Raw genomic sequence first — 24,248 nt, 5'->3', positions numbered from 1 at the left:
CTGTCACTCTCGTGTCATATGAGAGAGGGAGGAAAAGAGAGAGATGGGAGTGGGAAGAAACGGGCGATGGGAAGGTGGGCTTTATTAAGGAATTCAGAATAAACAGCGAGAGAAGGGTTCAAATGCCTTTCGGGCAGAAACATAAACTCTGCTTTTGTTGCAGAGGTATTTTTCAGGGGCAAAAGGGCTTTCGTGTCCACTGTTATTACCTTTTGACAACTTTGACTTACAAGGCTTTTATATCAGAAAGTTGATTTGTTCCCGATTTCATTTAAGTGTTAAATGCTGCCTAATGCCAGGCGAGGTGTAATGGGTAAAGTCCATGCGTTCATTAGCTGCTTCCTGACTGTTTATGGCTGCGTGTCTCATGAAGTGGGTTTTATAAGCATCCATACACCTACGTTCTCTCAGAGTCTGGGGGTGGATGGCTTGGAGCCACTGCTGCGTCTTATTGTCAGAGCTCTCTCTCTTTTTTTTTTTTTTTTTTTCTCGAACGCAAACACACACGCGCACAAAAAACCTTTAAAATGAAACACGACAAGCTTCCAAGCTAATCAGGCGAAGCAATCAGGCTCAGTGAAGCTCCGCTGTACATCAGAGTTCCTCACAATATTGATGAAAACGATAATAAGGATCGTTACCTCATATCCGAGCGGTCGTTTCATTGCGCTCGGTTTAGCTGCCTTCTTTGCGTCTGTTTCGTAAACGTTTAGATAAGCGCACTTTCAAGCGAGCGTGAGGACGTAGGCACTTCGAAAGGCACGAGCGCAGAGCTTTGAATTGAACGTGTCGCATTTGATAATCGGCCATACTACAATTAACTAAGCTCATCATTCAATTCATTAGTAACTAATGAACGGACGAAATGGCAGCCTTCTGAATTAAAGAAATCGAATAACGTGGGATCTCAAGTCCGTATCACTAGGTCAGATGTGTAGTCGAGTCTGTGAACGCCAGGATGGAGTGGGATGTCGGCAGTGGCCTTTTGCGAGGAAAAGCGAGTGTGGGAGCGAAAGAGAGAGGGTGAGGGAGCGAGGGAGGGGAAAGCGTTTCTCCATCCTTGTGGAAATGGCCTGTAATTGCTACGTGGGGCCGTGGGCCTGTAATTAAGCGGAGAAGAGTAGCTGGAATAAAGGGGAAGGCTGCTCTGCGTCCAGGCTGCCGACGGCTCTCTCCGCTTTTATGTTCTCGTTCTTTCTTTTTTTTTTTTCTATTAAATTGCACAGAAATATGTTCAGGTCAGCGATGTGAAATAAGTCTTTGCTGCTGGGGGATGTTAGTCTTGGTCACGTGACCTCCACACCAACCATCAGGAGGATCCTCAGAGTGTGTGTGTGCGTTCTTAGAAATATTCTCAGTGACACTACAAGCTGGTTTTATTTTCAGTCTTATTAACTAGGGCCGGGCAATATGACACTAATATCCATATTGTGATACATAATGTCAAGCTTCACATTATCTTTTAGTCTGATGTGTGATTATCATCATTGTTGTTATAAGCTCTGGAAGCAGATCTGATCGTTTTCTACTTCGTGAGTCTTTCTCTTAATCTTTAAAAGACGGCGCTTGACATCTGCCACGGCAGGGTGGAAATCCCAAACATTTCAACTGCGGGATGCTAACAAATCTATCGCCGTGAAGCTAGCGTGAGCCTTATCACGTTCCCTAGAAATGCTGGTAGCTGGCGAGGGCACTAAATGCAACCCGGTACGTTAAAAAACTCTGATGTGTTGTTCAGTAAATAGAAAATTGTGGACTCCTGACCATAAGCTTTTTGTGCTCTTTGCCCTGTTTTTTCCCCATTTGCTGTTATAATGAACTCCACTTTTTTGGGAAGACGCTCCACTAGATCCTAAATTGTGCTTGTGCGGATTTGTGCTTGTTCAGCCACAAGGCCACAAAGATCTTCGCATTGTAAAGCATGGATATTGTCACACTGGAACAGGTTTGGGTCTCCTAGCTGGTTAGTATGGTAAATTCCATGTCCATAGACATCCTCGACAAGTGTCTCCCCTTTAACTGTGTGTCAACCGTGAAGACCCACATATGGCTGGAATAGTCTGGTTTCTCTTAACTTTTGTTCGTACTTATTATAGAATCGAGCTCATGTATTTCGGGTGTTTTAAAATGGATCATTTTATAAAAGATCAGAACATGGAGCCTAACAGACCCATCAGGAGAAGAGCATTTTGACTGCCCATTGGAGCACATTGGTGCATGTGTGTGTATATATAGTACATTTAATTGGCGTTAAGGATTTAATTGGCTGTCTGTTGACGTTCTGCCTCATTTATACAAGGATAGCAGTTGTCTAATAGCGCACATGCACAGCCAGTGAACACTTAACGCAAGTAAATGTAATCTGCTTTCCTTGTAGCGAGTAAAAAGTACAATATCTATGCACAATATATCATTCAAAACCACGGTGGCCACTATAGCGCTACACACAGCTGGTATAGTTGAATGGATTTGAGAATGAATACAACCGGATTAAAACTTGGTTTTCTTCAAACCAACCATTTTGAGAAAAGCCATGCCGGTGAAACTGCTTCTGGAGCAGCATAATATATAACAGCGATCGTATCTTTATTATTCTGTTAAAATAAAAGGAATAAAAAAGAAAGAAAACTCTTCCAGGAGCAAGTGCATTCAGACTGGTAATCTAATGATTAATCACACGAATGCGTCACCGATGCGTGTCTGAGCGCTTTATTATTCTTATACCATAGGAAATATAAAGGATTGCAATTTTATCAGCCTGTACATGTAATGTTTAGTTCCTGTTATTACTTCATATCCGGGTTCTGCAGCCAGAGGTTTACACACTCCCATGGTTGTTTGTGGCAAGTTTTCCAATGGAACCATATTTCAAGGCAAAAAAAGTTGTAAATGACTGAATCATTTCGACGTCCTGCCCATTATTTTCCAGAGTTACTTTGAATGAAAACATATATTCCTAAAGTGGTATATTCTTCAGTTTGTTAGTCTGGAACCAGTAAGTCGTAGTGAATTACATATTATGGAAATGCTTACGTGTATATATATTACTTATAATCTTACCTTCCAGTGCTCATGTTAGTTCTCATTCTCCAGTGTTCTGTATTGTTTAAAGACTATAATCACACTCTTGATGTCACCCAGATGAGGATGAGGTTCCCGTTTTGAGTCTGGTTCCTCTCAAGGTTTCTTTCTCATAACATCTAAGGGAGTTTTTCCTTACCACAGTCACCATGGCTGCTCATCAGGGATAAATACACACCATTTATCTTCACTGTTAAATTCTGTAAAGCTGCTTTGAGACGATGTCTGTTGTGAAAAGCGCTATAGAAATAACTTGACTAGACTTGCATATATTAGATCATGTACATGACCACAATCCCGTGCCAAAAGCACTGTCCGGGCTGCTGCGTTAGAGAATTCATTTGCACTTCCTGACCAATCAGATTTGAGAATAGTGTCGGTGTAGTGCATCATATAGTATATCTGATCGGCGAAAACGTGAACCCTATATACATAATTCCAACACACACTGTATGAATGAAGAGTTCTTCTTTGTTTTTTCTTCTTAATGTGTTGTAAGTTTGCAGCACTTCCTGCTTATAGCAAAGTCTCATCATTGCCACATCACATTTAGAAGGTTGAAAAAGTGATGAGGGCTGCAGACGAGCAGCAGCTGCAGTCGTGTGTGTGTGTGTGTGTGTGTGTGTGTGTGTGTGTGTGTGTGTGTGTGTGTGTGTGTGTGTGTGTGTGTGTGTGTGTGTGTGTGTGTGTAAGAGAGGGAGAGAGAGAGGAAAAAGCACATGATGTTCTGTACAATAGAGATCTGTTCTGCACCAAGCCTCTGAGTCATGTGCAGGTCCAAAAGTTATCTGTCTTTTTCTTTTTTTTTTTTTTTTTTTGGATCACCTTAAATATTGCTGAGTTTCCAGAACCTGTGTCAAAAAGAGGGCTGACGTTCAGCTCGCTCTCTCCTGACCTGTGTGCCCTATTGATTTTATTACAGCCCCCAGTGAGAGCCATGATTAGATTTCTCTCTTCGTAGATGTCCCGGGCGCTCCACTGGACGAGGGTCAGAGGTACAGCGTTTACTGTCCGCGGCCAGTCGATTAAAAACCAAAAGAAACGCCGCGCCATTTAGTCGTACGAAATCTCCTTCTCATTAAATACCCAAAAGATTCAGTCAAAAAGGAATGAGGCGAAGAACTAAACACACTGGTGTTGCCATGGACACCGGTGCTAGTGTGTGGATTGTTGTGTACAGGGGTCAGGAGGTTACAGCACTGAAGAGCTCTGACTAATAACAGTTTCCGTGGGCAAGGACGCAGCGAATCCGTAAAGTACAGTCCTGTATCCTTTCCCACCCAGTCTTACTGTAAAGTACAGTAGTGTCCATTAGCCTTAATGTTATGTGCTTATTTTTTGTTGTTTCTGTTAAACCCGCTGCTTATACTGTAGCCTGGGGAAAGAGCTGTCTGCCCTCTTTTACACACATAACCTTACAGATGTCTGGGATTGGCTTGCGGTGTCGCATCGACGCTCTCGCGTCCTCCCAGTTACTACTAACCGTGAAATGATTAGGTTTAGAACTCGTGGCTGTTTCTCGTGCGCTATTCTGGAGCCTGTAACGTATTCTTAATGTGTAATAAAGAACAAACCAATTTGAACAGCGCCGTTGGAATACAGCTACGTTTAATGTTTGTTCTACTCTAGGACAGTCGTCTAAATCTCCTCATGCCTGAACACGAATGTTTATATTCTTAAGACTAACAATGTGTTACAAGACACAAGTTGACCTTTTCTGCTATGTTCACCGCCATTTTGATGATTTATCACTGACAGCATGGTGCTCCAGGGTGCAACGCCCTGCTTACTGTCTATGTGAAGTTTCAGGTGTCTTCTGTTACCTCTTGCTTTTCTTATTTCCTCTCACCCTCAAAAAAAAAACCCCATGCCAGTAGGTGGACTGGCCACACTAAATTGCCTCTGGGTATGACTCAGTGTACCCATGGTGCTCTTTGATGGACTGGCAATATATGGAGTGTGTATTCTTGGTTTGTGCCTGATGTTCACAGGATCCTCTCTGGGTTCAGTCCAACCCTGACCAGAATGAAAGAACGAACATGTATTTGAACTTAGAGCAATTTACTTGGACAGAATCGACACATTTCGAGTCCTACAGAGGGACTCTCTTTTTCTGTGCAGATCAGTTTGAAACGGTTTGATTGCTGAAATCAGGGCTTCCAAAAACGAACCCCCTTCAGCCTACATTATTTGCCCTAAGTAGGCCAATTTTTGAGACTTTAACTAGGCTATCTGAAACTGTTTTCATAAATAGCAAGGTTGCCATGTATTAAAAAATAGTTTTTGAAATGAATTCTAATTTAATAAAGAACTCTTTGTGTTTCAGGAACGCTTTGTAAAACAAAATGAGCAGTTTGTTTATTGGTTAAAAAACAAACAAAAAAAAACAGCTATTCAAATAACAAAAAGTAGTAAAAACGCTCATCTCTGGTACCTCATGCGTAAGGCGACATGTTTAATTGTATTACGTTCGAGCACCGACGTGGCTGTTAAATCAAGCTGAACACGTTTTGCAGCTTCTCTCGGAGCGAAGTCATTTGCATCAAATTCAGCTAGTTAAGCCATAATAATGCCAGTTAATGCGTTTTTATCTAACGGCGTGTTACGATGTTAACGTGCAACGCTGATACTTGTACCGAAGGCTGCTTAGCGTTAACGGCGCAAAAAGTTTTTTTAATTTTTCTTTCGAAGCACCGAGTTCTCGAGTGTTCCTGAAACAGACCTGCGCTTGCTATCCGCTGAGCGATTGTTGGCCTGGCAGGAGTCCCGAAAAACGATGATCCCGCAGTGCATTCCATGAATTACTGCATAATAACGAGGCGTGCACCTTTTTTAACAGGAGCCGAAGTTTAACCGAGAGGAAAAAGTGCGTTGTGAGAGCTTTTCCGTTAAATGTTCAAGCAGAGAGAGACATACACGCACATGTGCTCACCTATGCTTTCTGTCAACTGTCCAGTCATCAAATCGTGAGGCAGCTGCTCGGGGCATTAAATCAGCACCTCCCAGCTGCCACTGCTGGGCCCTTGAGCAAGCAAGAAAGAACGAAAGCAAGAAGCTTTATACTTGTCACATGTACTTTTTATTCTTTGAGTTGTCTTTGTATATGGTCTTTGTCAGTTCAAAGCAGTCTGGCCATTTTCTCTCTCTGACCTCTCATTTCAACAAGGTGTTTACACCCACTATACTACCACACACTGGCTGTTTTTTTGTTTTGCTTTGTTTGGCTTTATTTATTTATTTTTTACCATTTGTTATAAACGTGTGAAAGTCTTAGGAACTCGTTTTGCTCCAAACGGCCCATCTGGCACCGACAACCATACCACAAGATCACGTTTTTTCCTCATTTTGCTGTCTGAAGTGAACATAAACTGGATGGATTGCATGCATTAAAAGTCTGTGCTGCATCGGTGTATCCGTGCGCTCTCATGCGTCTGGATAATCTGCATTCCTACATGCCGAAGCATGCCTTTTGATCAGACGCGAACATCCGTTCTTTGGAAAAATGTATTGGATTCCGGCCACCTGGCAACGCTGCCCGCTGGGTGGCCCTTATAGAAAAAGAAAGGAAGTGTGCGTGATGTGATTAAGTCACGGGGTTGAGCAGAAGCCCTGAAGAGATACAGTTGCATTACTCTGTGTACCTTCATCCTAATTGTACACAACATGTGCTTTGGTCTTGTACATGCAGCCCCGCTACATTCCATTAACTCGCCGGCGTTGCCAAACCACTCATTAAACTGGGGGAAAATTGCACCACAGGTGGCCACGGTGGTGTAACGCAACTATCTTTTCTCTCTTGATGGGTTGGTGAGGCAAACGGAGCCAGATGGAGAGAGAAATGGGAACACTCCTGGAGGAAACATTTGAACAGCGTGACTGGGATGAAATCCTAACACAAAAAAACCCTCCACAAGCAAGTTATCTAAAGCATTTCCATCACACGCTCCACGAATAAGAAATGCTATTTTGGCTATCAATAAGCGGGTGGAAAATTTATAGAGAACGTCCCCCTGTGGAGAAAAGCACATGTGCTACCAAGCCCTTTTTTTCCGTACCCCTTCAGGATGTATGCGAGTGCTAAAGCATTACTGCTTTCCTCAGGCCTCGCATTAGAGCCAGATCCAGCTAAATACGCAAACCCGTGAGCGTTTCACTCGCGATCAGGGGCTTCGGGTTTTTTATCCAACACTGTCTGAGGAAAAAGTGGTACGATCTGGATTTTTTTTGCTGTCTTTCTGCATATACTGCTTGAGTGTTGCTCAAATACATGGTAATACATAAAAAAAAAAAATCAGAGTTATTGGCACCTTTCAAAACAATGCGTGCATTAAAAAACAGGAATTGTTCAAAGTTCTGTCTTACAGTTGAAGAAATTTCTTACAGATTTTATAGTTTATTCTCTCAAGAATTTTATTTAAAATAGGCTCTGATTGGTGGGAGTCCACCTTCCAGCCAACTACTGAGGTTTAAGAAAGAAGGTGGTGCATCATCGGTGCTTTTAAGTTGTTTTCAAAAACACATTTGAGAGGAAAATAAAGACCTGGGCATCTGCAGCGAACTTGACCACACTGCCAAAGTCATCAGATGACCTTTTTTATACCATTGGTGAAAAATGGGCAAGAACATAGACATGCAGACAAGAACAAGCCTTCCACCTCAGCCCAAAGCCAAGATTGGTGCAGAAGCGTTGACTATATGGTGTTTTGATGCTTGTGAAGTGTCTTGAAACTTCTGTACCAGTAGATTTCAGTCCAGCTCCTAGTTGTAGATGTAAAGGCATGATCATATATTGGATTTTCAGATCTACATTAAAATAGTAAAACTATTAAAATAATAAGGATTGAAGTGGCATTTGCATAGAAGTGAACCCTTACAGAAAGAGACTGACCGAACAAGTGCTTTCTGATTTAATATTTTATCTTTAATCTTCAATTTATTTAATCCTATTGAACACTAGTCAGGTAAATGATGTAATCATTTATACAATAAGAAATAGCTCTCGGATAAATATATCTCCGTAATTCTAAAAGTAAATAAATCGGAACGTTGATCACGAATGAGATCGGTTGGAGAAATCCGCAGTATGCACACAGCGAGGAGCACGAGTGAAGCACAAGTCCATCCGTCAGTTTCAAACAATGACGCATTGTATCTGGGTCATGCCTGAACGAAAGGAATGTAGAACGGAAGTATTATCTCTGGCACATGGTGATCAGTACGAGAGAAATATCTTTACGGATATTTGCGATTAGATAATATTCAACTGTGGGGGGGGGGGAAGTCCCTTTTTAAAACAGGGCTAAACAGACTTATGCAGTTTTTTTATTAGCCAATGGTGTGGCGCTATGCAGGCGTGAAAAAATGATGGTAAATCTTGACCCAAAGAAAACATGCGCGTTCTCAGACTTTGATCGTGGCATGGTTGTTCCTACAAAAGTATCTTCGAAACTGCTGATCTCCTGGGGATTTCACACACAACAGTCTCTATTGTTTACACTGAATGTTGTGTAAAAAAAAAAGTAAGCGAGAGACTGTGTTGAAGTGCCTTGTTTATAGGAAAGGTCAGGGGGAAAAATGGCCAGATTAGTTCGAGCTTCCAGGAAGGATCCAGCACCTTAAATAAGCACTCTTTATAGCAAAGGAGTGCAGAAAATGCTTCTCGGTACACACATTATATCAACCCGTTTGATATAAAGCCTGGAAAATACCATTGGTAAAACGATTGGTGTACACACTTAAGGCGATTCTACATGAATGCTTATGAAAGTAAATCTGCATAGCTGTCATTTTCCCTGTCGGTGCCGATTTAATTCCCTTCTCAATTGGCACAATTACCAGCATTTCTTAATTGCTAGATGCTGGATATACTGTATATGTTTTTATTTAATGTTAAAGAACTCAAAACATTCTCCGTACTCTTTTTATTCAGAACATGGTTTGAGCTCGTGGGACTCCAGATCATGTGAGATATGAATATCACATGCACTCTACATTGATGCACTATATGGACAAAAGGATTGTGGCACCTGATTTCTCCAAGCATATGCAGTTCTTCCCCGATCAATTGCCATAAAGTTGAAGCACGCAATTTAAAAGGGTCTCTTTAGATACGTGTGCATTACATTTTTCCTTTACTTCAACTTGGAGAACCGAATCTGTTCTTCCATGGCAATGCTACTGGTAGAACAGTGGCCTGCTATAGAGCACTGACCTCAACCTTATTGAACACCTTTGGGATGAATTGGAACGCTGACCGCACCCCAGGTCTCCTCACAATACATCAGTGCCTGACTTTACTAACACCCTTGTGGCCACAAACAATTCGATTCAATGTTTTCCAATTCATTTTTATTTGTATAGCAGTTTTAACAGTGGACATTGTCTCAAAGCAGCTTCACACAGATCATGTGGTAAGAAAGAACGAATAAGGATGTTGTTTATAAGTGTAAGTTTGTGTCTCACCGGTGGCGACTGTGGTGAAGGAAAAACTCCCTGAGATGACATAAGGAAGAAACCTTATAGGAATCAGACTCCAGTGAACCCTTCCTTATCTAGGTGGAACCGAATGTCCATTTATTACAGCGAAATGATGTTGGTGTGCAGTGATGATGATCAAATGCAAACTATAGTCCTGAGTCAGTGTAGCAGACTGTTGACATTAAGTACAGTACAAATCCATCCTCAAAGCTCCTGTGATCATTTCAGGCCGTAAAATCTCAAACGCACTCTAAAATGTAGTTTAACATCTTCCCAGAAGAGCGGAGGTTATTATAACACCAAACGGGGGACTGTTTAGAAACATGCACTTGCAAATCTTATAGTCAGGTGTCCACAAACGTTTGTAAGTAGAGTTTCATTCTATTTGACTGATTATTTATTTCATGTTTGATTTGCACCAAAAAGAATTGGCCACGTGTATTTCAACCACAATTTATTTTGCTGCCATGTGCCACTTTATGATTCTAGTGTAGTTCACTGGTTGGATTTATCAGCACAAAACATGGCAAAACAAACCAGAATGCTGGAGAAAGAAACAGAACAGAGCAGCTATAAGAGCCCTGGAGTGATAAATGAGTTTCCTGATGCATGAGTTACGTCATGGCTGTGTTCATTTGTATGCATGCAGAAATGCATGCTTGGTGTAAAAAAAAAAAAAAACACTAAAAACAAGTTGCATTGTCCCGCATTCTGGAAACGTTAAACTGATCGATCCGATAGGCACAACAATGCTGTTAAATAAGCATTTCAAAAGCTGCCTGGGTTCACCGTGTCTCTGCATAAAACAAACGCGTTGTATAAACTAACGTCGGCGTGACATGGTATCAGGCCGCCGCCCGTATCCGCAGCAGGTCTGATGCGAATGCAGGTTAAGGTGTGATTCCTGGGAGCGTTAATCTGGTACCTTGTGCTTATTTAACTCTCACACACCTGTTTCAGCTCATCTGTTAATGACTAGGGTTAGTGGGGTGCGTTTAGAGCGAGGAAATCACCTACCCGCATGATGCGGGACTGCAAGAGAGCACGCTGTGTTGTTTATCTGCTGTGGCTTGTTAAAGAAAAAGAAAAAAAAGAGAGAAACAGCGTTATTTATTTTTTTCCCCCCATGTCTTATTTTTTCTACTTTCCTGCCATGTCACTGAAGTAGAGATGGTATGAATGCCCCCCTTAACTCGAGTCAGGAATAACCCAGCTCTGCCGAAGTGCCTGCCGGCCTCGGGTTCCAATTAGCTCCTGCAATTAGCCTGGCAGATGTAGCACAAGAGGACTGGGATGGATGATAAATTTAGCACCACTGACAAAATATGGAGACTAGAACCCTGTTTCCTTCCTTTAAGCTCGCCTCGAATTCTAGTCCGATTCATAAAGCTTATGGAATTCGTACGGCGCCTGCATCACGCGAAATGGTTTCATAGCCACGGCGATGCCAACAAATGCTCCGGGTGCGAGATAACGATTCTCTTTGTTAAAGAGCGCGAGCGCGCGTTTGCACATCTTGTTCAGCAGGGAGCGAAGCGCGGCTGCCGTCCCTCTCACTGTTCTGAAGCCCTGTTCAGGAGTACTGCCATGGAGTCTGCTGGCTGTTATGTAAACCTCCCACCTTCTCTCTTTTTCTCTCTCCTGTTCTTATTCCTCCCATAAAGCTTGTTAAATCTGTAGCATTTCTGCATGCTTCAGGAGGGAAGGACTGGGGGGCATTAGCGACAAACCTACGAGGGAGGAAGACGACCTTGAAGTCCACGCAGCCCCCTTGCAGACGCGGAAGGGTCTTTCATCTGCCATTTATTGAAGTGCTACTTATCTCCGCTTCGCTTGCCACACACTTTCTCTCCACTATACTTTTACATTTTTGCCTTTTATTCGATATCAGGCTGAGCTAACGAAGCAATGCATAATGGATCAAACAGTGTCAACACCTATCGAGCCCCATTAAAAGGAAATCGAATCCAGCATGTGGTATTCCCACAATAATCATATTCTCTCACGATATGTAAGAAAACACGTGGCCGTCACGCCACTCCGTGCTGCTTCTCCTTTATCCGATATTCTCGGGATCTGTCATTGGTCTCATTAGTATTCAGCCTGAACCTCGGGTGCGCTCTGGGATTTCTCCATTTTTTTTTTTTTTTTACATTTTCTCCACTGTTCCAGCGAACTGTCAAAGGTTTGCTTAGTGTCCATACTATTGCACTACTCATACTGAGTGCTATTGTGACTTTGGTTGGTTTTTAATACAACACTACGATTACACGATGTGCGTTTTCTACACAAATAGCTTTCCTAATGGCCAAGTTGAAATATCACGCTTCTGCATATACTCGTTTATTCTAGTTGTATGCGCTTCTTCTCCAAAAGTGTTCCCACAAAGTTAGAGGCACACAATAGTATAGGAGGTCTTTGGATGTGCTAGCATCAAACATTCCCTTCACTTGAACTGGGAGATCCAAACCTGTTTCGGCATTGACGGTGCCCCTGTGCTCCATGAAGATATGCTGTACATGGATTAGAGTGGAAGGTCTTGAGTGGTCTATAGAACTCCCATCACAACCATGTTGAAAATTTCATCTCGAAGGTGGAGTACCCCAAGGACCCCAGTCCTCCTCACCCACCCTACATCATTACCTGACTTTACTAACACCCTTGTGTTGATCCCAAATCTCCATAAGCACACTTTAAAATCTATTGGAACATTTTCCCAGAAGAGTGGAGGTTACCAGCAAATGGGACTAAATGTGGAACAATGCTGAATGTATGTTGAATAAGCAGGTCCCTGGTGGTCTAGTGGTTAGGATGCGGCGCTCTCACCGCTGCGGCCCGGGTTCGATCAGGGAACCAACCCCAGCCACTCTTAGTGCCGGTCCCAAGCCGGATAAATAGGGAGGGTTGCGTTAGGAAGGGCATCCAGCGTAAAAACATGTGCCAAATTAAACATGCGGATGATCCGCTGTGGCCACTCCTGACGGGAGAAGCCGAAAGAAAGTATGTTGAATAAGCACATTTGATTCTTAAAGCCAGGATTCCACAAACGTTTGGCCGTGTAGTATACAATACATCTATTAGAATCAAATAAACCCATAGCATCATTTAGGGTTATGAGTCTACACTGTGTACTAGTAAGATCATGGACAGAGTAGTAGTCATAATCAATCAAAACTGAAGGAAGAATCAGGTAATCCTGTGGGTTTGTATTTCACATGGACGTACAGTGCACACGGGGCCAGAAAACGTTCAGCTTAAAACGATTAGGATTATAAGGCAGATGTGTTGTAGTGAAGTTGGCAGAGGGTCTGAAGTGATTATTGTGTTGCTGTAAGAAACGAATAACAAAAAAATGTGCAAAGTTGAAATCATACTTCAGAAAAGATCTAGTTCTCGGCAGCGGCTCTTAATGATAGCAGGATTTAAAGACGATTAAAAGCAGCATTGCTGATGGATCTTTTTTTCTGCGTTCATTTCTGGATTATTAACAAGAACTACAGCCGGGCTGCTGAATGTTATGTAAATATCAAATGACGAGCAATTTGAATGTGGCCTTCACAAAGTCTCCAGTAGCATTTGGATGATGCTTTGAGGAGACGGGAGCGATTTGGAAACGATGAAAAGCTCGTACGCATTATGGAAACCTTATTTTAAAAAACGCAGTTATTGTTATATTTGTGTTTCTGATTCACTTATTTGAAGAAAAAAAAAAACAAGGCGGTTCGGATTCATGTTCTTGGCTGATACGAGTGTTCTGCAGTATTCCTCTGTTGTACTTCACCCACCTCTTGGTTTGACATGCTGTGTGTTCTGAGATGCACTCCTCCTCACCACGGTTGTAAAGAGTGTGTGGAACTATTCTCCAAATAAGCCTAGAAAGACCAAAACAATTTCCAGAAGCATCTCCTTGGCCCTGTGACTGGACATGTGTATTGAGTAAGTGATAAGTTGGAGGACGAATGTCTACACAAGGTGGTCATTCAGGTCATAAGTCACCCATCATCCAAACGTTTCATCCAGCAGGCTTTTCTCCATCGCTCATCCGCTCTGTTCAAGCTCTTTTTCAAGTGTGCCGATATGCTGAGCCATTCCAGGCATCTTCGTCCCCGTCAGGGCCAGACCCACTTTCCGAGCTGTGCAGAAACTTCAAGGTGACCTTGCTCTCTGGCCCATTAAGACAAAGTGGAATGAACCTGCTTTGTATGATCCACCCTTTAATGCACAGACAACAGTGTTTTGTGATTTTACCTTTTTTTGTTAATGAATGGTGCCTTGTAAAAAAACAAAAAACAAACACAGAGTAGTCTATTATCTATAAATACCTGACCTAAATCAGCTCAAATCTATCTTCCACTCCCCGCATCCAACACGGGTCTTCTATTTTTCAACGCACTGACATTTACTAATGATGCAGCCAGCACTCAGGTTTACGTTCTATTTCGGTCCTGTTTTGGCGCTTTGCTCGCCCGCATTCACAAAATCAACGTTGCACAATTTCTCGGCTCAGGTTTCACTTTTGTATTTTATTTTTTTTTTTTACCACTCCATTGGAAAGCAATATTGTGAGTAGGGGTGGGAATGCTTAAGGAAATCGCGATTTGATTTTGATTCAGGGCATTAGTAAACTGATTCTATATACATCTCATTTTTCTAGATTTAATAGCCCATATTAAGGTTTTTTTCTGTTCCTTGTGCAACAAGCTGAGAACAATCTCTCCTATTAAGTCTGTGAGGGGGGAGAGGTGTGGGGGAAACATTGCTTTTTTTTATTTCAGTGGAGAAAAGTACACCATGGATAAGTCCCTGTTTTACTTTCAGTCTATTCGAACCTACATCCCTAAATCTTTGCCTAAATTACCTTCATGTCACTTGATTTGTAAAGAGGGCTGTGGTATAAATGTGTGTGTCATATTTCCGGATCTGTCTTGCCTAAAAAGATTGTGCTGTATTATTATTTTTTTTCTTTTATAAAATGACCAGGAAAATAGCTTCAGGTTTATACCCCATTTAAAGCGATGTGCTAGAAAGATTTCATTATATCCTGTAAAAGAGGGTTTTGTGCTTTTTCTGTTGCCCCATGCTGAAACCAAACCAAACCAAAAACATGGCATTGTGCAAGTCTTGGAACTCACAAAGCAATGAAATATAGACAATTCTTTAGAAGGATTTCCTCGAGTAGCTTCCACCTACAGTACATACATGTAAAGGTTATGTGACCTAGAAAATGATCAAGCACAACTTGTATAACCATCAGTTCCAGACAGTGTTGACCACCTTATTAGGAAATCACTAAGTTAAGTCCAACAGATGCCAGCACCAGACAAGTACTTCCATTTGTGAGGTCATGTATGGAGAAGAGGGCAAACGATTTTCCTCCGAGGCACTCTTTTCTTGAGAGGGGATTGCGGTGCCCAGTAATTTTAGTATGAGCAGGAGCTTGGAAAGGTGTGGATTCACATGGATCAGAAGAATTAGGGAACTGGATGATGGGTGCTATTCGGACTACGTCTCGAGGTGTTTCGAGTGGCACGGGCTTCAAGAGCAGAAGAACATCATCTCTGGAAGACGGCGAGAGACGAGGAAGACCTTCAACGAGCTCGACCCCCGAAAATCTCGAAACTGTTCGGCAACTTGCGCATGACGATCGTCGGAGAACAATTTACACAATCCCACTTTCCGCTCGACTCGCCCGATTTGGCTCAAAGGTCGTCGTTTTGACACCATTGTGGACATCCAGCTTGAATCGCAGACGGCGGTCGACCCGCTTGGAAAAGGCAACTTCCAGGTTTTCCAGCGCTGTATTGCTGTGCAAGGGGACCATTTTGGAAGGCCATGGTGCGTAAACGTAGATAGAGTACTTTCTTGTAAACAGAGTTGGTCTCGAAATTTTCCGATACCACTGCGTAAAGGTGGAATAAACGAGCTAGGAATTGATCCAGCCATTACATTATGTCAGACACAAAGCGTGAGAATGCGAACAGGACTGAGGAACAGAGCAGCACAGTGCACTTTCTGCTCTGGAAGTAGGTTAACCCTGTGGCCCAGGCACTGCTGCCTCTCTAATTGGAGAACGGCCTGAAGGAGAAGAGGACTGAATTGTGTGTTATGGCAGGTGCCTGCACGGCCGAGCACTCTTCTACAGTTATGGTATGGGGCGTGTTTATTTTTAGTCGCTTTTGAAAAAGGAACTAGAGAGATTTGCTTTGTTGTAGCCTTTCCCACCTCACCAAATCTAGGCAATTTAAAGTGGAAAAGACATGCGACTTGTTACCTCTCATTACTCAGGAAACTGGTTCAAAAGCCGGCTGTAGGTTTCTGTCTTCCACCCCCACAGTCAGCAACTGGTTTCCTCCTTCAGGAACAGATACAAATACACAAATAGCACGATGTGTACAGCAGCGATGCGCAGTGGGGTTGAGGCGTAATGGGGAGGAATATCGGTGGATCCTGTTCATTTGAACATCGTGCCCAGATCAGACAGTCTTTTTCTCAGTGGATAATTTCACCAGGGTCCTGCAGACATGTATATACCCATTGCTGCTGTAATTCTGAAGACCATGCCGGTACTAACGACCCTTTCAACGCTCTTAGCATCGTTTGAATTCATAGGATACAAATGTGAAAAACGAATGATCGTAACGATGAGATGCTTTTTGAGTCTGGTTTCTCTTCAAGGATTCTTTTTATGTCTTCAGCGGGCCTTTTTTTATATTTTATATATTTTTTCCCTTCACCCAAGGTCGCCTCTGACTTGCTCATTAGGGACGACAAACGAATAAATCAACATTTCGATCTTTTTTTTTCAAAAGCATGATATTAAATTGACAAAAGCATAATAAATTGAAGATGCTGGAGAAATAACTGCATGTTAGCTGTAATTGCTTTTTTATAGTCATGCATCTCAGCCATGTTTGTGCTCTTGCCAAGTCATTGGACGACGAGGACATACACCATGTACGTACACAAAAATAATGAGATACCCGACTATCCAGCCATATATGTGGTTATTCTCCAAACCCCTAAACACAATACTGGAGGCACGCAAGTGTTTAAAATGTCTTTGAATGTGCTAGCATTACATTTTTCCTTCACTTTAACTAGTAAAGCATATAGTTTGGCTCTCCATGGTTTGGAGTGGAGGAGCTTGATTGGGCTGCTATAGAGCTCAATCCTAATGAACACCTTTGGGATGAATTGGAACGCTGACTACATGCCAGGAAACCTCATTCTACTGTAGATCAGTACCTGATTTTGCGAACACCCTTGTGGCTGAATGATCTCCACATGCCCACTCCAAAATCATGGAATATCTTCTTAGAAAAGAAAAGTGAAGGTTATTATAACAGCACAAGGAGAATAAATGTGGAATGTGATGTTCATGTGGCTCTCCAAGGATATGCTAATAAACTATGAATTTTTCATGTGTGTTCATTCTAGTGCTGCTCATACTATTTCTAACTTCTCGCTTTGTTTTTTTTCTTTGTTGTTGTTTTTTCAGACCATCATGGAGCAGTTCAACCCCTGCTTGCGGAACTTTGTTGCCATGGGGAAGAACTACGAGAAAGCTCTCTCCAGTAAGTACCGGCACCATTTCCTCCCATTCTGTCCTCATTTAGCTGCTCCTTCTGGGCAACCCGCCAGCGCCGCCCGCCCGCCTCTCACCTCCTGCTCGCGCCACTTCTTTTAAAGACCGTCATGACAACGACGCCATTCAATTCATCATCCTGCCACTCGCGAACGACCACAATCAACCTTATCTGCTCCAGCGCAGCCGTCGGTATCTTCAGCACCACAGAGTTGTGTTCCACAGCGATGCAAACAAATTCACAGGACGCTTTTCAGATTGAAAATGATTCATCTCTGACCAAAGTGATATTTAGTCAATGGGCGCACGGTATTTGGGTAGTGAATTTTTCTTTTTTGTACACTTTTTTTTTTTTTTTAAGACCCAGACAATCAGCCATTGGTGTCTCAATCACTATTCTTCTAATCTCTGATATAATGACAACAGCTCTTGGAATACAATACCTTTGAGAGTGATGAATAGACCGGTATTGAAGTAAAGCTGGGCCGTTAAAAATGGCGTAATCTCGTACGCTATTGTGCGAGGTTTTCTCCAATATGAGCGCATTATGGCAGAGGTTTTCACGTCTGCTTTTCATGACCTCTACCTAAATTTGCCCAATATTAATATAACACTGTTTCGAGATATGGTGGACGTTATGTTTTTTTTTTTTTTAGGGGTGTTAAAAACTGTAAAATGTATCGAGTTCTGCCACAGATATTTTGGAAATGAAAATTCCCAAGAAACGGGGACATTTCTGGCATCTGTCTGAGATCATCAGTAAAAGTTTGTTGTTGTTACCCCGTATTGCAACGAAAAACCAGTCATGTGATCCCTAATCACCAATCATTTTAACCTCATTAAATACGTAAACCTGTAATTCCGCATTACTATTTCATCACCTGTGCTAAAGTCCGCCTCCAGGAAAAAAAAAATTAATCCCAAATAATGCACACATGGGCGTGTTTGCTGAAAAGCTGGTGAATGATTTCCAAATCCAGCACAAAGTATTCTGTTCCTTTCCCACCAAAGCATCCATCGCTTTGAAATTCGGATCGATCAGCACCTTTTCCTTTTAAGAATGCGTTGTAATTTTTTATTTATTTATAATTATATTTACTGTTGTGATGCTGATAATAAATTGCTTCCTGAATAATAGTTTTTTTTTTGCTCGTTCTTGACGAGGCTTAACTGTAAGAGAAGCTTGATTTTCCCGTGGTGAAACGTCTACAGGCTGTTCGAAAGCCATGCCTCCGGAGACTCGTTCTATAAGTGCTTCAATAAACATCTCCGTACAGAAAATCTTAGCACATCGATTCGTGTCCTTTTGTGGCCGTTTTATTGACCTCACTTCCACATTTTACTACATATGAAACCAAGCACCGGGATCGAGACCGTCACCAGAGGCGAGGAAGGTCATGCCCGTTTGCCATGTAAAAGAAATGATACAGGGTCTTTTTTATACCTGTGATTTCAAAGAGCAATTTAAAGTAGACCTGTGAAGCCTGAGCTTAACGGCAGGCCACATTCTATGCCAACTTCTGATTTCAGGTGTGTTGTTACCTAATAACCACTCAATATGTGTGGTGTTTGTTTTAGAGCAGCAGCAGCAGGCGGAAGAGACCAAGAGAGAGACCCCCTTATGTTTTTTTGGGGACAACATTTGTAAAGACGGTCCTGTCGCAATGCTACAGATTATGATTTAATTAGTGCAGCATACGAACATGTGGCTCTCTCCAGCTGCTAAAACCGATTCCGAGAGGAGGACCCGCAGCTATCCGCAGGCAGCGTTCCCATCTGTCGAGAAGCATTTCGGCAGAACTGTCTAGCAAACGACCGCATACATATGCGTGCAGAGGCAAAGCGCGCAACGGCGCCTGTCCTACTTTTTACAAAGCGGCCAGTCGTTTAGGCGTCGCGGAACGTGAGGGCTGAGCGCAGCTCATACGTGCAAATAACAGTGCTGTTGACGCGAACGTGCGGGAGGAGGGATGGGGAGCGCGGCTGAGCGGCAGGAAAAGTCTTTCTGTGGCGTCAACAAAGTTCTGTATGAACCACACACACACCACTCAGGCTGTGTGAGCACTAGTCACGACTGATTACTCTCTTAGTCTGTTTTTTGTTTTTTGATCTATTGTTGCTCATCTCTCAAGTTGACACTTTGTCGGTTAATGAGGCATGCTGTGCGAGTCAGGGGGGTTGTGTGTGTACAGTGTGTGCGTGTGTGCGTGATATATGCGTGCTCGATATTGTGCTTTGGCATTAGTTTTTTTTGTGTGTCTGCATGAGATCCGTGCAGCCATTAAATGTGTCCCTGGTCTAAAAGCTGAGTGGCGAGTCTTGCGCTTTGTCCCGCGCTGCGCCGAGGCTGAGCCGCAGATCCAGCAGGGTGATGAAGAGCCATAATGTGTTTACATCAGCAGTGCTTTCGCATCACCAGCAGGAAGTGGAACAATGAAGTCGACTATTAGTGTGTGTTCGTTCTGACTTTCTGTTTTTTTCCCTCTGCAGCTGTGACGTTCGCAGCCAAGGGCTACTTCGACGCTCTGGTGAGGATGGGCGAGCTTGCCAGCGAGAGCCAGGGATCCAAAGACCTCGGTAAGTCTCGCCGTTTGTCTCCCAGGGCCATGAGCCTGAAAATGCACAGCTAGCCAAATCAAATCAGGGTGCAATACGCTTTTTAGCTGTTTACGTTTAGGAAGAAATTTTTTTTGCCGCATACGAGCATCGAGCACTGGAAAGCGTTTTCCTACTGTACGCCGATATTGTGTGCAGTGGTCAGCAGGGTTGCAAAGGGGCAGAAAATATATACGGTACATTTCCAGAAACTTAAAAGCATGACAGGTCATGATCTGTGTTATGTTATGGACTAATGCATAATGCATGTAGGGGGTGTGGCCTCAATAACCCTGCTGTAAGTGTGCACGCCCCTAATTCCCATGGAAAGTTTTCAGTCTTGAAAATTCCCAGAACTTTGCAACCCTGGTGGTCGGTGGAGGTGGAGGTGGATGTGGGCGTGACCGAGTTGAACGCAAACACCTAGAAATCTCTGGTTGCCATTATTGATGCGTCAATCGATTTGACAGCACTCAATGTGCGTTTTTTTCTTTTTCTTTTTTTTTTTTCCTTTTCTTCCCCTCCCACTCACAGAAAGACCTTTTCAGTACATTGGTGTCGCCTAGGTTTGGATTCGGGTTGTTCCGCGTGAACCTCAGGAACGTTAGCCGTACCCGGTTTGCTTGTCAGGTCCTCGACGATCATTTAGTATTCACAGCCTGATCCACTCTCTCCCTGATTGAACATTTAGAGATTTGAGTGAACTTTTTCTCATTTCCCCCCGCTGTCGCAGAGTGTGGGCGAGATTCTGATTCGAGAGTTTGGACTCATCACGGCTCCTTTTCATAAAAGAAAGCCACATCTGCACAATTGGGTCTCTGGAGGGACCTTGTCAGGCTGGCAGCTGGTGATTTCAGGTTTAAAATGCCTCTCATGGGGTAATATTCAGACTCCATTCCAGTTTTTTCATTTAAAATCTGAAATGCCAATTAGCACTTGATTTTTTTTACTTGCTCTCTAGCAGTAGTTCCTCTCCCTTTTTTTTTCTCTTTCATTTTTGCTCCCTTTTTTTATTTTCTCCCTCGAGCACACGGTTCAGTCTGGACCTCAGTGACTCATTACAGGTCCTGCTACACCCTTCACATTCATGTTTGCATTTTGCACGGTCTCGCTCACTTTTCAGGTCACGGATATGTTCAGTTCCCTGTCCCTCTGTGTAATTATACTTCACCACAGCCTGGTTTTCAGAGGTATGACTGAGTGACGATGCCCCGCTGAGCTTGTGACTAGCCTTTTTAAGCTGTGTTTACCAGCCTGTTCCCAAAGTTCTCAAGTGGAATGAGTCATTATTGTCTGATGAAGGCATCCGCGTGTGTAGGCGTGTGGGTGTGCGTACACACACAACATACATTATTCAATGTGCTCTAGAAACCACTTATAAAGCACAGAAAATGAAGAGCTATACTTTAGGAAAAAAAGAATTTTAGGTGTGTGTGCTATTGGAATAATGACAGGGCAATAGTAGTAATGTTTTTCCCTCACAATGAGTGATCCACACCCTGGGGTTCAAACTTACCACCTCCCAACCTCAAACCATGAGTATACACAGAGAACACATTTACATACTCAATACACACTGCCATGTGGAGAAGGTGATATTTGTTTTATTTTTTATTTATTTTTAATTAAGACACAATCTATAAGCTCAAAGATGTAATTTCCCCCCTTTTTGCTGCATTATGTTCTCTCTGCAGTGAGGAGACTTGGCGTCATGTAAGAAATTACATTAAGGTTGACGCTGACTGAGATTTTATTAGATTCTTTTTAAATAAAGAAAATTCTTTGGTCAGATACAGAAAGTGTTTTCCCCTGCAGGCTGCCAGTGTAAAATATAAAATGTAGCTTTTTGACGTTTCCATTCACAAGGACATGTCAAACTTGAGCATATACAGTATATACCAGTGGTCCCCAAACCCCGGGCTGTGGACCGGCACCGGTCCGTGGGTCAATTGGTACCGGGACACACAGAAAGAATACATAACTTACATTGTTTCCGTTTTATTTATTATCTGATTCTGAACGATGTTTTATTTTGGAAAATTACCGGATTCTCTCCACCACATCTGTCTATGACTCACTCTTGATGCATGTCATGACGCTTGCCTCGGTCACATGTCTTACCTCCATCCGCTACCTTCTTAAAGGGGCTGCTCCGGCCGCTAACACATAATACATTACCGCTAAATTCAAACCCCCAAGCTAGCAAAATGAACAAAAAAAAAAACACAGTTTATTATTAGATTTAGAAAATACCAGATATTATGCCGGTCATATCATTTTATTTTGTTGTATGTATCCGCCACACCTTAAAGGGCCGGTCCGTGAAAATATTGTCTGACAATAAACCGGTCCTTGGCGCAAAAAAGGTTGGGGACCACTGATATATAGAGTATAACTATACTATACTGTTTTAATCTATAATCTACTCCCTAACTGACACTAATGCTAATTTGTCACTAGGCTAGCAAGCTGACGGCTCTACGTGTTCTTAACATTCGTTAGCATTGCCTTCTGCTTTCATGCAATACATATGTAAAATTCGAATTTGTGTTTTCCCGCCGATTATATAAATATTCGTGATAAATGATCTAAACCTACTATATAAGGACAAAGGTTTGTGGAAACCGGACCAAAAAATGTTGCACTTTTCGAACATCCCATTTCATTTTCAGTTCCTTTGTGCTGTTATTATAAGCTGCAGTCTTCTGGGAAGATGTTCCACTAGACTTTTGAGTGTGTTGGTGGAGGCCCTGGGGTGCAGTCAACATTCCAGTACATTCTAAAAAGATGTTCGATAGTTTCAAGTGGTCTTATGTGCAGACGCCAGTGAAAGTTTGTACAATGAAAAGGCTTAAGTGAGGAAGAAAAAGGGGAGAAAAGTAATAATGAGACAAGTTCTAATTATGAAAGTGCAAGTGGGTGCAGAAGTGTCTGTTCATATATGAAATGAATTATATGAAAATTTACATATGTGACACATTAGCGTGAGGTATTTTTTATAAGAATATGGAAGACGGAGGAGGTCAGAGATCTGCACTCAAGATCTTACACTCCGAACCATGTAAACCATATCGTCATGGAGCTGGCGCTGTGCACTGGAGTGTGGGCAATGCCGGAACAGGTTTGCTCTCCTAGTTCAAGCGAAGTGTAAATTTAATGCGAGCGCCTCGAAATATGTCGTATGTTACCGTGAGCCTCAATTGATAACGGTTTGGGGAAGAACCGCATATGACCAGGAAAGTCAGGTGTCCCAATACTTTTGTCCATACAGTGTAATTTAATATATAGGCACAGTGTGTATACTATAGTTATAGCTACATAGTAGAATATATATTTATTATTACTATGTTTAGTGTATATGGCGTTTTTGTTTATTAACTCGCCTCTCGTTTTTTAGTTTAATATATTTCTCTTATTGTAAACAAATATATATTTACATCTCTCGCACTCATCCCTGATGTCCACTGTCCTTCAGAAAAAACAAACAAAAAAACCACTAGGTTAACGGCTCGTTGTTAAAATGCGTGCCTTTTGTCTCGCTCGTGAATGCTCACTGTGCTGCTGTCATGCAGAGATTCATGTTTCTGTCAATCTTGGCAGTGTGCAGCAAGACTTACGTGTGTTATGCACTCAGTGAGAACGCCACAAGGGTTCAGTCAGAGCCCAACTGTAAATGCTTTACACCTACATATGATGCTGTGCTTCTCTCTCTCTCTTTCTCTCCCTCTGTCTCTCTCATTTTCTTTCTCTCTCTTGTTCTCTTTTGATTGTTTACCAATGCCCCCCTCTTTCCCCTGCAGACAAGTGCACTCAGTCACATAGACGCTTGTGCTGCAATCATTGTACCAAAAAAAAAAAAAAAAGGGTGCAGGCGCCTCTTCATTCCAAATCGAATCAGACGAGTTTTGTGTTTATGTATATGTTTTTTGCTCTCTTGCTCTATTCCTCCCCAACTCCCACACACTCCCCCACACACCGTGCTGTTTAGGATAATGATCGCTCTGTCACTGTCCCACCCACTCAAACCCTCCAAGCTCCTTCTCCTGCTACGTTCCGTTTTCTCCCTCTATCTCTTCTCTTCTCTCTCTCTCTCTCTCTCTCTCTCTCTCAGTTCACCTCTTACATCATTCTGGCACAGCCAGCAGTGTGGACAGTAATTGGACTACTGATAGGTAACATATCCCAGCTCTCTTGTCCGTCCTCTCTGCCTGATACTATACATCTAACAAGGTTGTACTATGTTCTGATGTGTCTATCATCATGTCTCTTGAAACTTGAGTCCAGTTTAAATTGCACCCATTGGATTGTTGTCCATCACTTGCAATCGGTGCCTTACGTTCTTCTTTTTTTCTTTTCCCAATCGTTTGGTTATTACATCATTTTTATTTATTTATTAAATGTTTGTATCATGCAGTGTTTTTCTGGATACAGCATGAACACTAGAGATGAGGAGGGTAATGGGGATTTTGTTTCTTTATTAGACGCCACCATTGATTTAAATGTCCCTACA

The 24,248-nt window shown here is 42.5% G+C and overlaps 1 protein-coding gene across 9 annotated transcripts in view; it reads left to right on the top strand.

Annotated features, from left to right (window-relative positions):
* The window catches only part of baiap2a (BAR/IMD domain containing adaptor protein 2a), a 65,868-nt gene that overhangs the window by 6,561 nt on the left and 35,059 nt on the right, over positions 1 to 24,248 (top strand). For all 9 annotated transcript variants that reach the window (XM_046866546.1, XM_046866548.1, XM_046866552.1 and 6 more), the window contains exons 2-3: positions 17,057 to 17,132; positions 19,634 to 19,720. In XM_046866546.1, the coding sequence (XP_046722502.1) occupies positions 17,057 to 17,132; positions 19,634 to 19,720 (163 nt within the window). The remainder of the gene's footprint in view (positions 1 to 17,056; positions 17,133 to 19,633; positions 19,721 to 24,248) is intronic.

This window comes from Silurus meridionalis, chromosome 14, assembly GCF_014805685.1.
Source record: "Silurus meridionalis isolate SWU-2019-XX chromosome 14, ASM1480568v1, whole genome shotgun sequence".
NCBI classification, from domain to species: Eukaryota; Metazoa; Chordata; class Actinopteri; order Siluriformes; family Siluridae; genus Silurus; species Silurus meridionalis.
Note: the sequence above shows the minus strand (reverse complement) of the source record. Positions and strands in the feature narration are given on the sequence as shown.